At 42.6% G+C, this 13952-nt stretch overlaps 1 protein-coding gene across 1 annotated transcript in view; it reads right to left on the minus strand.

The window, feature by feature from the left end:
- Positions 1-13952, minus strand: part of cubn (cubilin (intrinsic factor-cobalamin receptor)) — a 362295-nt gene that overhangs the window by 40053 nt on the left and 308290 nt on the right. The window contains exons 56-57 of the mRNA XM_034169223.1: positions 10046-10195; positions 9664-9849 (exon numbers count right to left, since the gene is read on the minus strand). Of these exons, the coding sequence (XP_034025114.1) occupies positions 9664-9849; positions 10046-10195 (336 nt within the window). The remainder of the gene's footprint in view (positions 1-9663; positions 9850-10045; positions 10196-13952) is intronic.

The raw sequence follows: 13952 nt of genomic DNA on the forward strand, positions 1-13952 counted from the left end.
TTGTATCTTTTTTCTTAATTTCAGGATTAAGAATATAAACAGAGAGAGGAGCTAAAGTGTGAAAAAAAGTGAAATGTGTCAGCTTTACAATGGTGTCTTCATGCTAAATAAAGACACACAATCATCTCACTGACAAACAATAATGTATCTGACTGATTCTGGAGAATAACAGGAGCCACAATGATACCTTACATTCAGTCATTTTTTTTTTCTATACCCACTTAATCCAAGCAAGGGTCACAGGGGCTGGAACCTATCCCAGCAGTCACAGCCTGAACAGGACATCACTATATCACAGGGCCACCACATATAGACAGACAAACTCACTCACACTTACAACCAATTTAGAGTCATCAATTCACCCAACCTGTATCTCTTTGGAAATGGGAGGAAGCCAGAGCACAAGGACGGAACCCACACAAACATGGGGACAACATGCAAATTTCTCACAGAAAAGACCAGGGGCCTCATGTACAACGCGTGCGTATGCACAAAAATGTGGCATATGTCCTTCTCCATGCTAATGTTCAGATATATCAAAAGTGAAATGACAGTGGAAATGTACGTTTCTACAGCTATCCGGTTGTTAAGCTCTGACGTAACGCATCATGTGATAAATCTGTTCCGGGTCCAAAGACCTGTAAGTTACATCTTCTATGATCCTTTTAAGGATCTACAGTTTAAGTTTAGTTTGTGTTTACAGTGTGCACAAACCTCCGTCCCTCCCTTCTCCACGTCCACCTCCGTTAAACGCATTCACCTGTTTCTAAGGTAAGAACACTTAAAACTTTTTTCTTTTAATTTATATATGAGGTCTGTTAGAAAACTATCCGACCTTTTTATTTTTTAAAAAAACTATATGGATTTGAATCATGTGCGCTTGCATCAGCCAAGCTTGAACCTTCGTGCACATGCATGAGTTTTTTCACGCCTGTCGGTTGCGTCATTCGCCTGTGGGCAGGCTTTGAGTGAGCACTGGTCCACCCCCTCGTCGGATTTTCATTGTCAGGGAAATGGCTGAGCGATTGGAACAGCGCTGAATCAAATTTTTCCAGAAACTGTGAGAGACAGCCAGGTGGAAACCATTCAGAAGATTCAGACGGCTTTCGGTGAGGATACTCTGGGCGTCACACAAATTAAGGAGCATTAGAACCAGATTAAAGACGGCCCACAGTGGCGGAGGGCACGTCGCGCTCTGAGCGGCCATCGACAGGCTGAAACGACCAGATCATTTCCAAAGTGAACGCTGTGTTGATCCCGGACGTCGTCTGACTACCAGAGAAATTGTGGAAGAGGTGGACATCAGCACTTTTGCGGCACATTCCTCTGTTACAGGAGATTTTGTAATGAAAGACGTGCGGAGGAATTCACGCGTCAGGACGGAGCCGCAATGGCGCACAACAAAAAGCACGTCCGTGTTGGAAACCATTTGGAAGATTTAGATGGGTTTCGGTGGCTTTTCAGTCGAGTGAGTATCCGAGAAATTGTGTAACAGCTGGGCATGTCACAACTTGTCCTGTGAGATTTCCAACACAGACGTGCTTTTTGTTGTGCGCCATTGCGGCTCCGTCCTGACGCGTGAATTCCTCCGCACGTCTTTCATTACAAAATCTCCTGTGGACTTGACTGTGAAACAGGTTAAAGGTTGGCATGGTGCACAATTAGTGGCTGCTTGGTGAGTTTATCTGTGTAATTCTTCCAAACAAAAACCAGTGCAGGCACATTTGGGCATGCAGGCATTCAAATATGTTTTTGTTTTTTTTCTTGACTGTGAAACTAGAGCTACAGATTCTTAACAGGCTCCTGATTGTCTCCCTGTGTTCAGTATTTGTCAATACACATGTCTGTAAAGTTGTGAATGTCACACACTGTCAGCGACAGCCCCCCTTTTCAACTTCAGTGTGTGTGCGCTACTCTGAACCCATGACATTTGTGGCCTCACACAGATGCTTCCACTTGCTTTGTTTCCGATTCATGTTTGTTCCATTTGACAGGGTACCAAATAGACTATCCCTACGTGTCTCTGCGTCATTTACAGTCATCTGTAGCTCACACTCAGTATAATTTCTCTTCTGTGTTCATGTGGAGTGATTGGATAGTGGGAATCTCACATCCCAGGGCCTATTTACATGAAATTGCATATTTAAATTGGGGTGTGGAGCGGGAGGATATTGGTACATCTGCATGTGCGTTCAGTTCTTCATTCAGTGGGATGTACAAACGGAACATGCTTCATCCATACATACGCACACATTGATACATCTGGATATTTTTGGGCTTACACCAGTTTCTGGGTTTTAGCATACACCGTGTTTCAGTAAGAAATTCACACAAGTCTTTATACATTTGGCCCCAGGTGAGAAATTATCCCACAACCTTCTTGCTATGAGGCAACAGTACTAGCCACTAAGATGCATAAAGATGGGTCAAAATATGACTGGAAAATAACAATCTACTTATCAGCAATAATAAATTATTCAAAAGTTTTAACTGTGAACAAGTGTGCACAGAATGATTTTTGCTTTTGACTGTGGGTTTAAAACAATGTAATCTACTTATCCATAACATTAATTATTCAAAACTTATAGTTTACAAATGTCCAGAGTCATTGAACTTGAGAATTATTGAGGTAATTCATTTGAAAATTAAGAAGACGGACTCTGTTCACATCTGGACCAAAGTGTTATGAAGCAGGGGAGAGTGGGGTTGTTAGTACATGGGTTGCTTGCACTGTGACATGATGTTGATATGCCTGACATCCTGTTAATTTTGCACTGATCATTTTGTGGAGCACACACAAAACATTAAAGTTAGGTTTGAATGAATGAACATCCCACAGACTTCCCTGAAACCTGCTGCATATTTAGTTGTTGTTGGCTGGTGACAATAAGGAGCATTTGTCCAGCCCAGTCTCACGGATTTTTTTGTGATCCCGTGACGAAATTAGTCAAATTTTCATGACAGGGGTTTTTTTTTTAACTCACTATTACTAACCCTACTTCGCCCCCCAACCCTAACCTTAACCATAACCTAATCATTCTCTTTCCCCCCACCCTAACCATAATCCCCCCCCCCCCCCGCTTCACTTTTAATTTCGTGCAGCCATCACGGAATGAATTAGAATGCATTTGTGATTAATGTATATTTCGTGCTGCTGAATCATGACTTGCCGTGAGACTGGGTTGATTTGTCGGTACATACAACATAAGTGTATTAAACCAGAGAAGCAAATGGTTACAGTTGTGATTGTGTCATACTGGTTATGTTCTAAAACTCCAATCACACCATGACGCATCCAGACAACCCTGTGGATAGATTGTTATATTAATTTAGCTGTGAAAGAAAAAGAAAGTGAGAAAGATGGTTAAGCGAGGTACTGGGTGAATGTGCTCAGTGACCATGAGACCATTACAGCACTGAAATTTACTAAAGCAGACAAATAAATAATAATTTTTATTTATTTATTTTTTTTGAAAGTGTTTTAACAGTGTAACATGCTCACAACCAAAAACCCTGCAGCAAGGATTTTGTATGAATGCAGCCTCAGCACACAACACCTCTATCTCTGGAATTTATATAAAGCTTGAAATTCATTTGTCAGGTTATTTCAGTTGTACATCATGTCATGGTTCATGTTCCAACTTCCTGGTGCCTGTTTGTCTACCTCTTGGGTTCTTTGATAACTCCTTTGTAATTATTACTGGTCGTCTCCTCATGCTCTCTTGTTTATTTGTCTTGTAATTTATTCTTGCATCCTCTCAGGGAATTCTCCTCTGTGTTAGTTATTCCTCAAGTGTATTTTCTGTGGTTGTTCTTGCTCTAACCTGGGTTTCCAGTTTCACGTGCACTCTGACTTCCTTGTTGATTATTTCCCACCACAGCTGTCCACAGTCCATCTCTCCAGTACCAGACTGTCTGACTCTAATGCCTTCATTCTCGAGTTGTTTCCTTGTGTTTGATTCCGTGTTGCAGACCTCCTCCACCACTACAGTATGTGTTTCCTGAGTTTAACCTGCGGTTTACTGTTGCGTCAGCATGGTATGTTTTATAGCTGTGTATCGGCCCTCTGCCCATTTGTCTGGGTGACATGTTTGCTGCTTCCCTCAGGGACACTTTTGTCTGACGGACTGTCTTCCTATTTGCTGAACTCTCATTCGTCCTCCTCGTATATTCCCACACGGACGACATTATTGTACAGACGTCTTCTGCTCTTTGTACAGACTGTTACAGCTACTGCTCTGCTGAATAAAAACAGATTTTACCAAACAGTACTGTTTCTCTCAGACCAGTCTCACACATTTTTTCTCATGCTCCTGTCACAAAATGAGTCACATTTTCGTGATGCAATTTTTTTTATTTTACTACTCATAACCCTACCACTTCCCTTAATCTTAACCTAACCTTCTCCCTTCCCCTAACCCAAACCATAACCCCCACAACCTCCCCCGCAAACATCACCCCGCATTTCGTGATACCATCATGAAATTAATTTGTGCTCCTGTCACGAAAATGTGGTGTTTTTCATGACAGTATCACAAACTAATAGACTAATTTATTCTCTAAATTATTTACACATTATTCACTTTGTGTGTTTTTAGGCATCCGCTAGCTTAGCGCAGCTACTAACTCTTAGCCGGTTTAGCATGGCGGCTTCTCCTGTCTCTCCTGCACTTTTCTGCTCTGGGTGTGAAATGTTTAGTTATTCCTCGGCCTCCTTTAGCAGTAATGGTACTTGTAATAAGTCAATCAATCAATCAATTTTTTTATATAGCGCCAAATCACAACAAACAGTTGCCCCAAGGCGCTTTATATTGTAAGGCAAGGCCATACAATAATTATGTAAAACCCCAACGGTCAAAACGACCCCCTGTGAGCAAGCACTTGGCTACAGTGGGAAGGAAAAACTCCCTTTTAACAGGAAGAAACCTCCAGCAGAACCAGGCTCAGGGAGGGGCAGTCTTCTGCTGGGACTGGTTGGGGCTGAGGGAGAGAACCAGGAAAAAGACATGCTGTGGAGGGGAGCAGAGATCGATCACTAATGATTAAATGCAGAGTGGTGCATACAGAGAAAAAAGAGAAAGAAACAGTGCATCATGGGAACCCCCCAGCAGTCTACGTCTATAGCAGCATAACTAAGGGATGGTTCAGGGTCACCTGATCCAGCCCTAACTATAAGCTTTAGCAAAAAGGAAAGTTTTAAGCCTAATCTTAAAAGTAGAGAGGGTGTCTGTCTCCCTGATCTGAATTGGGAGCTGGTTCCACAGGAGAGGAGCCTGAAAGCTGAAGGCTCTAGCTCCCATTAAGTGTAGCTTATTCATAGCTTTGGAGGCCAGGCTGGGCAAATTGGAGACTCGGCTCCGCACCGTGGAAAATTCTACAGCTAGCCAGGCCCCTGTAGTCAGTGCGGACCAAGGTAGCTTAGCCGCCGTTAGTTTCCCTCTGGCAGATCGCGAGCAGCCGGGAAAGCAGGCCGACTGGGTGACTGTGAGGAGGAAGCGTAGTTCTAAACAGAAGCCCCATGTACACCGTCAACCCGTTCACATTTCTAACCGTTTTTCCCCACTCGATGACACACCCGCCGAGGATCAAACTCTGGTTATTGGCGACTCTGTTTTGAGAAATGTGAAGTTAGCGACACCAGCAACCATAGTCAATTGTCTTCCGGGGGCCAGAGCAGGTGACATTGAAGGAAATTTGAAACTGCTGGCTAAGGCTAAGCGTAAATTTGGTAAGATTGTAATTCACGTCGGCAGTAATGACACCCGGTTACGCCAATCGGAGGTCACTAAAATTAACATTGTATCGGTGTGTAACTTTGCAAAAACAATGTCGGACTCTGTAGTTTTCTCTGGGCCCCTCCCCAGTCGGACCGGGAGTGACATGTTTAGCCGCATGTTCTCCTTGAATTGCTGGCTGTCTGAGTGGTGTCCAAAAAATGAGGTGGGCTTCATAGATAATTGGCAAAGCTTCTGGGGAAAACCTGGTCTTGTTAGGAGAGACAGCATCCATCCCACTTTGGATGGAGCAGCTCTCATTTCTAGAAATCTGGCCAATTTTCTTAAATCCTCCAAACCGTGACTATCCAGGGTTGGGACCAGGAAGCAGAGTTGTAGTCTTACACACCTCTCTGCAGCTTCTCTCCCCTGCCATCCCCTCATTACCCCATCCCCGTAGAGACGGTGCCTGCTCCCAGACCACCAATAACCAGCAAAATCTATTTAAGCATAAAAATTCAAAAAGAAAAAATAATATAGCACCTTCAACTGCCCCACAGACTAAAACAGTTAAATGTGGTCTATTAACATTAGGTCTCTCTCTTCTAAGTCCCTGTTAGTAAATGATATAATAATTGATCAACATATTGATTTAATCTGCCTTACAGAAACCTGGTTACAGCAGGATGAATATGTTAGTTTAAATGAGTCAACACCCCCGAGTCACACTAACTGCCAGAATGCTCGCAGCACGGGCCGAGGCGGAGGATTAGCAGCAATCTTCCATTCCAGCTTATTAATTAATCAAAAACCCAGACAGAGCTTTAATTCATTTGAAAGCTTGACTCTTAGTCTTGTCCATCCAAATTGGAAGTCCCAAAAACCAGTTTTATTTGTTATTATCTATCGTCCACCTGGTCGTTACTGTGAGTTTCTCTGTGAATTTTCAGACCTTTTGTCTGACTTAGTGCTTAGCTCAGATAAGATAATTATAGTGGGCGATTTTAACATCCACACAGATGCTGAGAATGACAGCCTCAACACTGCATTTAATCTATTATTAGACTCAATTGGCTTTGCTCAAAATGTAAATGAGTCCACCCACCACTTTAATCATATCTTAGATCTTGTTCTGACTTATGGTATGGAAATTGAAGACTTAACAGTATTCCCTGAAAACTCCCTTCTGTCTGATCATTTCTTAATAACATTTACATTTACTCTGATGGACTACCCAGCAGTGGGGAATAAGTTTCATTACACTAGAAGTCTTTCAGAAAGCACTGTAACTAGGTTTAAGGATATGATTCCTTCTTTATGTTCTCTAATGCCATATACCAACACAGTGCAGAGTAGCTACCTAAACTCTGTAAGTGAGACAGAGTATCTCGTCAATAGTTTTACATCCTCAATGAAGACAACTTTGGATGCTGTAGCTCCTCTGAAAAAGAGAGCTTTAAATCAGAAGTGCCTGACTCCGTGGTATAACTCACAAACTTGCAGCTTAAAGCAGATAACCCGTAAGTTGGAGAGGAAATGGCGTCTCACTAATTTAGAAGATCTTCACTTAGCCTGGAAAAAGAGTCTGTTGCTCTATAAAAAAGCCCTCCGTAAAGCTAGGACTTCATGATTTTCTTTGCTAATAAAATTTTAACTATTAGAGAAAAAATTCCTCATAACCATCCCAAAGACGTATCGTTATCTTTGGCTGCTTTCAGTGATGCCGGTATTTGGTTAGACTCTTTCTCTCCGATTGTTCTGTCTGAGTTATTTTCATTAGTAACTTCATCCAAACCATCAACATGTCTATTAAACCCCATTCCTACCAGGCTGCTCAAGGAAGCCCTACCATTATTTAATGCTTCGATCTTAAATATGATCAATCTATCTTTATTAGTTGGCTATGTACCACAGGCTTTTAAGGTGGCAGTAATTAAACCATTACTTAAAAAGCCATCACTTGACCCAGCTATCTTAGCTAATTACAGGCCAATCTCCAACCTTCCTTTTCTCTCAAAAATTCTTGAAAGGGTAGTTGTAAAACAGCTAACTGATCATCTGCAGAGGAATGGTCTATTTGAAGAGTTTCAGTCAGGTTTTAGAATTCATCATAGTAGAGAAACAGCATTAGTGAAGGTTACAAATGATCTTCTTATGGCCTCAGACAGTGGACTCATCTCTGTACTTGTTCTGTTAGACCTCAGTGCTGCTTTTGATACTGTTGACCATAAAATTTTATTACAGAGATTAGAGCATGCCATAGGTATTAAAGGCACTGCGCTGCGGTGGTTTGAATCATATTTATCTAATAGATTACAATTTGTTCATGTAAATGGGGAATCTTCTTCACAGACTAAGGTTAATTATGGAGTTCCACAAGGTTCTGTGCTAGGACCAATTTTATTCACTTTATACATGCTTCCCTTAGGCAGTATTATTAGACGGCATTGCTTAAATTTTCATTGTTACGCAGATGATACCCAACTTTATCTATCCATGAAGCCAGAGGACACACACCAATTAGCTAAACTGCAGGATTGTCTTACAGACATAAAGACATGGATGACCTCTAATTTCTTGCTTTTAAACTCAGATAAAACTGAAGTTATTGTACTTGGCCCCACAAATCTTAGAAACATGGTGTCTAACCAGATCCTTACTCTGGATGGCATTAGAATACTCTAGTAATACTGTGAGAAATCTTGGAGTCATTTTTGATCAGGATATGTCATTCAATACGCATATTAAACAAATATGTAGGACTGCTTTTTTGCATTTACGCAATATCTCTAAAATTAGAAAGTTCTTGTCTCAGAGTGATGCTGAAAAACTAATTCATGCATTTATTTCCTCTAGGCTGCACTATTGTAATTCATTATTATCAGGTTGTCCTAAAAGTTCCCTGAAAAGCCTTCAGTTAATTCAAAATGCTGCAGCTAGTGTACTAACGGGGACTAGAAGGAGAGAGCATATCTCACCCATATTGGCCTCTCTTCATTGGCTTCCTGTTAATTCTAGAATAGAATTTAAAATTCTTCTTCTTACTTATAAGGTTTTGAATAATCAGGTCCCATCTTATCTTAGGGACCTCATAGTACCATATCACCCCAATAGAGCGCTTCGCTCTCAGACTGCAGGCTTACTTGTAGTTCCTAGGGTTTGTAAGAGTAGAATGGGAGGCAGAGCCTTCAGCTTTCAGGCTCCTCTCCTGTGGAACCAGCTCCCAATTCAGATCAGGGAGACAGACACCCTCTTCTACTTTTAAGATTAGGCTTAAACTTTCCTTTTTGCTAAAGCTTATAGTTAGGGCTGGATCAGGTGACCCTGAACCATCCCTTAGTTATGCTGCTATAGATGTAGACTGCTGGGGGTTCCCATGATGCACTGAGTGTTTCTTTCTCTTTTTGCTCTGTATGCACCACTCTGCATTTAATCATTAGTGATTGATCTCTGCTCCCCTCCACAGCATGTCTTTTTCCTGGTTCTCTCCCTCAGCCCCAACCAGTCCCAGCAGAAGACTGCCCCTCCGTGAGCCTGGTTCTGCTGGAGGTTTCTTACTGTTAAAAGGGAGTTTTTCCTTCCCACTGTCGCCAAGTGCTTGCTCACAGGGGGTCGTTTTGACCGTTGGGGTTTTTACGTAATTATTATATGGCTTTGCCTTACAATATAAAGCGCCTTGGGGCAACTGTTTGTTGTGATTTGGCGCTATATAAATAAAATTGATTGATTGATTGATTGATTGATAATTTACTTTTCATGATGCCATCATGAAATGGCATCTCTGCTCAAGAGACCTCAGTGTGGTCGTTACACAGCCACCAAAGGTTGCTGATAATAGTACATCTTGTGAAAATGATTATTCTGTTTCTGGTTCTCCAGCTGACTTATGTTTGACTACACATTAATTTGCTCTTCATAATTCAGCAGGCAAGTGCTCATGCTTACTTACGTATAGCAGTGTACTCAGCCATGAAGCCGGTGTCTGTGACTACAACATCAGAATAGAAGTGAAGTTTCATGGGACCAAAGGTGGAGAATGGTCCTGGGATGCTGCTGCCACACAGTGTGGCCAGAGGCCGACTGCTGCCGAGACCACTGAAGATCTTCAGCCAGTCATACAGACAGGAGGAGTGAGCTACAAACACAAACAAATAACTTAAATATATCACATGGCACATGGTACCGTGTGTACAAAATCAGCAGCATTCTACTCAAAAAGCTTACACCAGTCCTGTAATCACACAATTTTTCTACATGTTTACAGCAAACGTTTTCAGGTAAAACTAGAGTTTTCCCTTTTTTAACTATTGGCTCTCTGTCAAGCTGCTTACCTTCTATTTGGAAGACCTTGAAGGTGAGCAGAATGACAGTTTGTGCTCCAGCATCTATGTTGTAGTAGCAGCTGGATGATTCAGGATAGTCGGCGGGGTAGTTTGGAGAAACCACTCGACCACTGCGAGCTGTGAAGTTGGCACCACACCCTAAAACACAAGACACCATGCTCTGAACCCTCATTACATCATTACTGAGCACACACTTTGTTTTGTGTTTATCAAAGACATTTATCACAGTAGTTGTAGTACAACACACAGAAGTGCTCACACAGCATGAATGATGTGAAACACTGTGCAGACTAAAACATGTATACGAGGCAATGAAACATTTTGAATTATCTCCTGTAATCTTCACAGGCCTGCATTTGTGTTTGTCTTTGTAATAATGAGTAAACATCACTAGTCATTCTCATTTCATAAGGTCAGATCCGGAGCATGTATTAGTGCTGTGCATTGCTACATTCTCCACATTACAAAACTGACCTCGGCCCTGGATAGCAACCACCTGGTCAGACAACTGGTCCATCAACAAATCCAGAAAGTACCCATCTATCTGCCACAGTCAGGTGAAATGTGGGCTTCCTTTTGGCCTTTTACAGTTGCTGGGGTGTCATGTGCGGAGTGGATCATATCCAGAGAAGCAAACTGCATGAGCAAAACATTGCAGCTGTCATTCCCTGACCGCAAGCAGTATGCTTCATCTGAGTCTGTCCAAAACCATTCATTTGACACAAAGTCATTCCCGTGATACTCAAGGATATTTTGAAGAGGCCTATACCAAAGCCATCCAATTGTCACCTGAAGTCACTAGTTAGCCTCCAGGTCTTACAACCATGCACTAAGACAGAAAGCACCAGGGGCTTCCTGTACAAAGGCTGCGTACGCACAAAAACGTGGTGTACGCCCGTCACCACGCTCACGTCCACATGTATCAAAAGTGAAATGACCGTGGAAATGTGTGGTAAACCATGCAAAAATCATGGCTGGTGATGCTGGGAACGGTTAATAGTGTGAAAACATGAAGTCAACAGAGTGATGTGCACACCAGAGACACACTTATGAACAATTAACACACCCACGTGTTTACAGTTATATGGGTGGATATAAAAGCATGCACAAAGTGATGAGGAAAATGGCACTATCAACGGCTGCAATGCAAATGATGCAGTTCGAAGTGAGCATGTATTCAGGGAACGCAAGGATTTACTTACAAATGATAACTGCATTTAACCCATTCTAATTGCAGTTAGACACAATCCAACGACTAGGAGCCGTGGGCAGCCACAGTCTGGCACCCGGAGACCTACTCCAGGTGTAGAGACTCTGCCTTGGTCAAGGGCAGAGAAAGAAACAGACCCTAAAGCATGTTTTTTGATTGTGGGAAGAAACCAGAGTGCCCAGGGAAACCCACGCAGACACAGGGAGAACATGCAAACTCCCTGTGATCCCACGATCTTCTTGCTGTGAAGCACCAGTGCTAAACAACAAGCCACCGTGCCGCCACTTAAGCTGAGCCATGTCAGCAATGTCATTCAGGTACAACACATTCCAACATTAAAATGCAATTTACAGCTAGAGCCAGTTTCCCTAATGTAATCGCAGCTATTGAATGCATGCATAAAGGCACCCTCGCATGATGAATTTGTTTTTGTTAACAGGAAACATTTTCATTCCATCAGTGTACAAATCATATGTGATGCGTAAATGCATTGGATCGGGTTGGGAACAAGCTAGGGGCTGGCACGGAGCATGATGGATGGCTGCTTAGTGAGTATATAATTTATTCATTTAATGAAATTAAAACCAGCATGGGCACATTTGGGCATGCGCACATTCAAATATGTTATTTTTATTTGTATTTGTTTTGTGTTTTGCTGGTGAAGCTACAGCTGCAGAACGAACCCCAACACACTGCACATCTCTCTCTCTCTCCTCTCTCTCCCCCTCTCCCTCTCTCTCTCTCCCTCTCCCTCTCTCCTCTCCCTCTCTCTCTCCCTCTCTCTCGTCACAATCTGTCACCACCTCATGTGTTTCCATTTAGCTGGTTTCTCAGCCCCACTTGAAATTTTAAAAAAAGTCCTTGATTTATAAATCCTGCATTCATTGGAATCTTTAGTTACTGTCCTCACAACACAAATGTGGTCGAATTGCGCACGAAGCAGGAAATGTATGCAATTTGTGTAAAATCAGAGCTGCCTCTAACACCACATACAGCTGTCGCTATAAATCGGAGCTGCCTCTAATGTCTCACTACAACTATGTGCGCACACCAGTGGCTGAAAGAAAGTGTACCTTGTGAGAGCCCATTCGATCCCTCTCACGGCAGGTGTCGGCAAAATTCCAGTTGACACACATGAATATCCAACACGGCTCACTTGACACTTAGAAAATGCGTGGCCATTCACGCTGTTAGCAAGAAAACAGTCAGCAGACAATCACTTTCGAGCTGGATGTGAAATTTGTCTACGTCCCCCCACGTATGTGACGTTGCAAAAAGCAATACACATGTGGTGCATATATCTCGCACATGTGTGCGTGTGTCATGCCCCACCGACACATGTGTCATGGGGGTAGACATGAACATATCTGGGGCCGGACAGCCAGGTCAGAGTGCACACAGCACGGGGAGCCACCTCCCAGCTGCTGACCAGAGACACAAATGACAGCTCAGTGCACAGGACAGGACAGGTACAACCCCAATTGCAATGAAGTTGGGGCGTTGTGTGAAATGTAAATAAAAACAGAATACAATGATTTGCAAATCCTCTTCAACTAACTCTTCACCACAAAGACAAGATATTTAATGTTCAAACTGATAGACTTTTTTTGTTTTTGTGCAAATATTTGCTCATTTGAGTATAAAAGGAGCATTCCCAAAAGGCTTAGCTGCTCACAAGCAAAGAGGATCACCACTTTGTGAACAACTGCGTGAAAACATAGTCCAACAGTTTAAGAACAATGTTTCTCAATGTTCAATTGCAAAGAATTTAAGGATTCCATCATCTACAGTCCATAATATAATCAGAAGATTCAGAGAATCTGGAGAACCTTCTACACGCAAGCGGCAAGGCTGAAAACCAACATTGAATGCCTGTGACCTTCGATCACTCAGGCGCCACTGCAATGAAAACCGACATCATTGTGTAAAGGATTTTACCGCGTGGGCTCAGGAACACTTCAGAAAACCATTGTCAGTTAACACAGTTTGTCGCTACATCTACAAGTGCAAGTTAAACCATGCAAAGCAAAAACCATACATCAACAACATCCAGAAATGCTGCCGCCTTCTCTGGACCCGAGCTCAGTTGAAATGGACAGACGCAAAGTGGAAAAGTGTGCTGTGTCTGAGTCCACATTTCAAATTGTTTTTGGAAATCATGGACATCTTGTCCATCGGACAAAAGAGGAAAAAGACCATCCAGATTGTTACCAGCACAAAGTTCAAAAGTCAGCATCTGTGATGGTATGGGGGTGTGTTAGTGCCCCTGGCATGGGCAACTTAAACAACTGTGATGGCACCATCAATGCTGAAAGGTACATCCAGGTTTTGGAGCAACAGATGCTACCATCCAAGCAATGTCTTTTTCTGGGACGTCCCTGCTTTTTTCAGCAATACAATGCCAAACCACATTCTGCACGTGTTGCAACAGCGTGACTTCATAGTAAAAGAGTGCGGGTACTAGACTCGCCTGTCTGCAGTCCAGACCTGTCACCCATTGAAAATGTGTGGCGCATTATGAAGCACAAAATACGACAACGGAGACCCTGGACTGCTGAACAACTGAAGTCATACATCAAGCAAGAAATGGGAAGGATTCCACCTCCAAAGCTTTCAACAAGTGTCCTCAGTTCCCAAACACTTATTGAGTGTTCTTAGAAGGAAAGGTGATGTAACACAGTGGTA

This window comes from Thalassophryne amazonica, chromosome 1 (assembly GCF_902500255.1).
Source record: "Thalassophryne amazonica chromosome 1, fThaAma1.1, whole genome shotgun sequence".
Taxonomy (NCBI): domain Eukaryota; kingdom Metazoa; phylum Chordata; class Actinopteri; order Batrachoidiformes; family Batrachoididae; genus Thalassophryne; species Thalassophryne amazonica.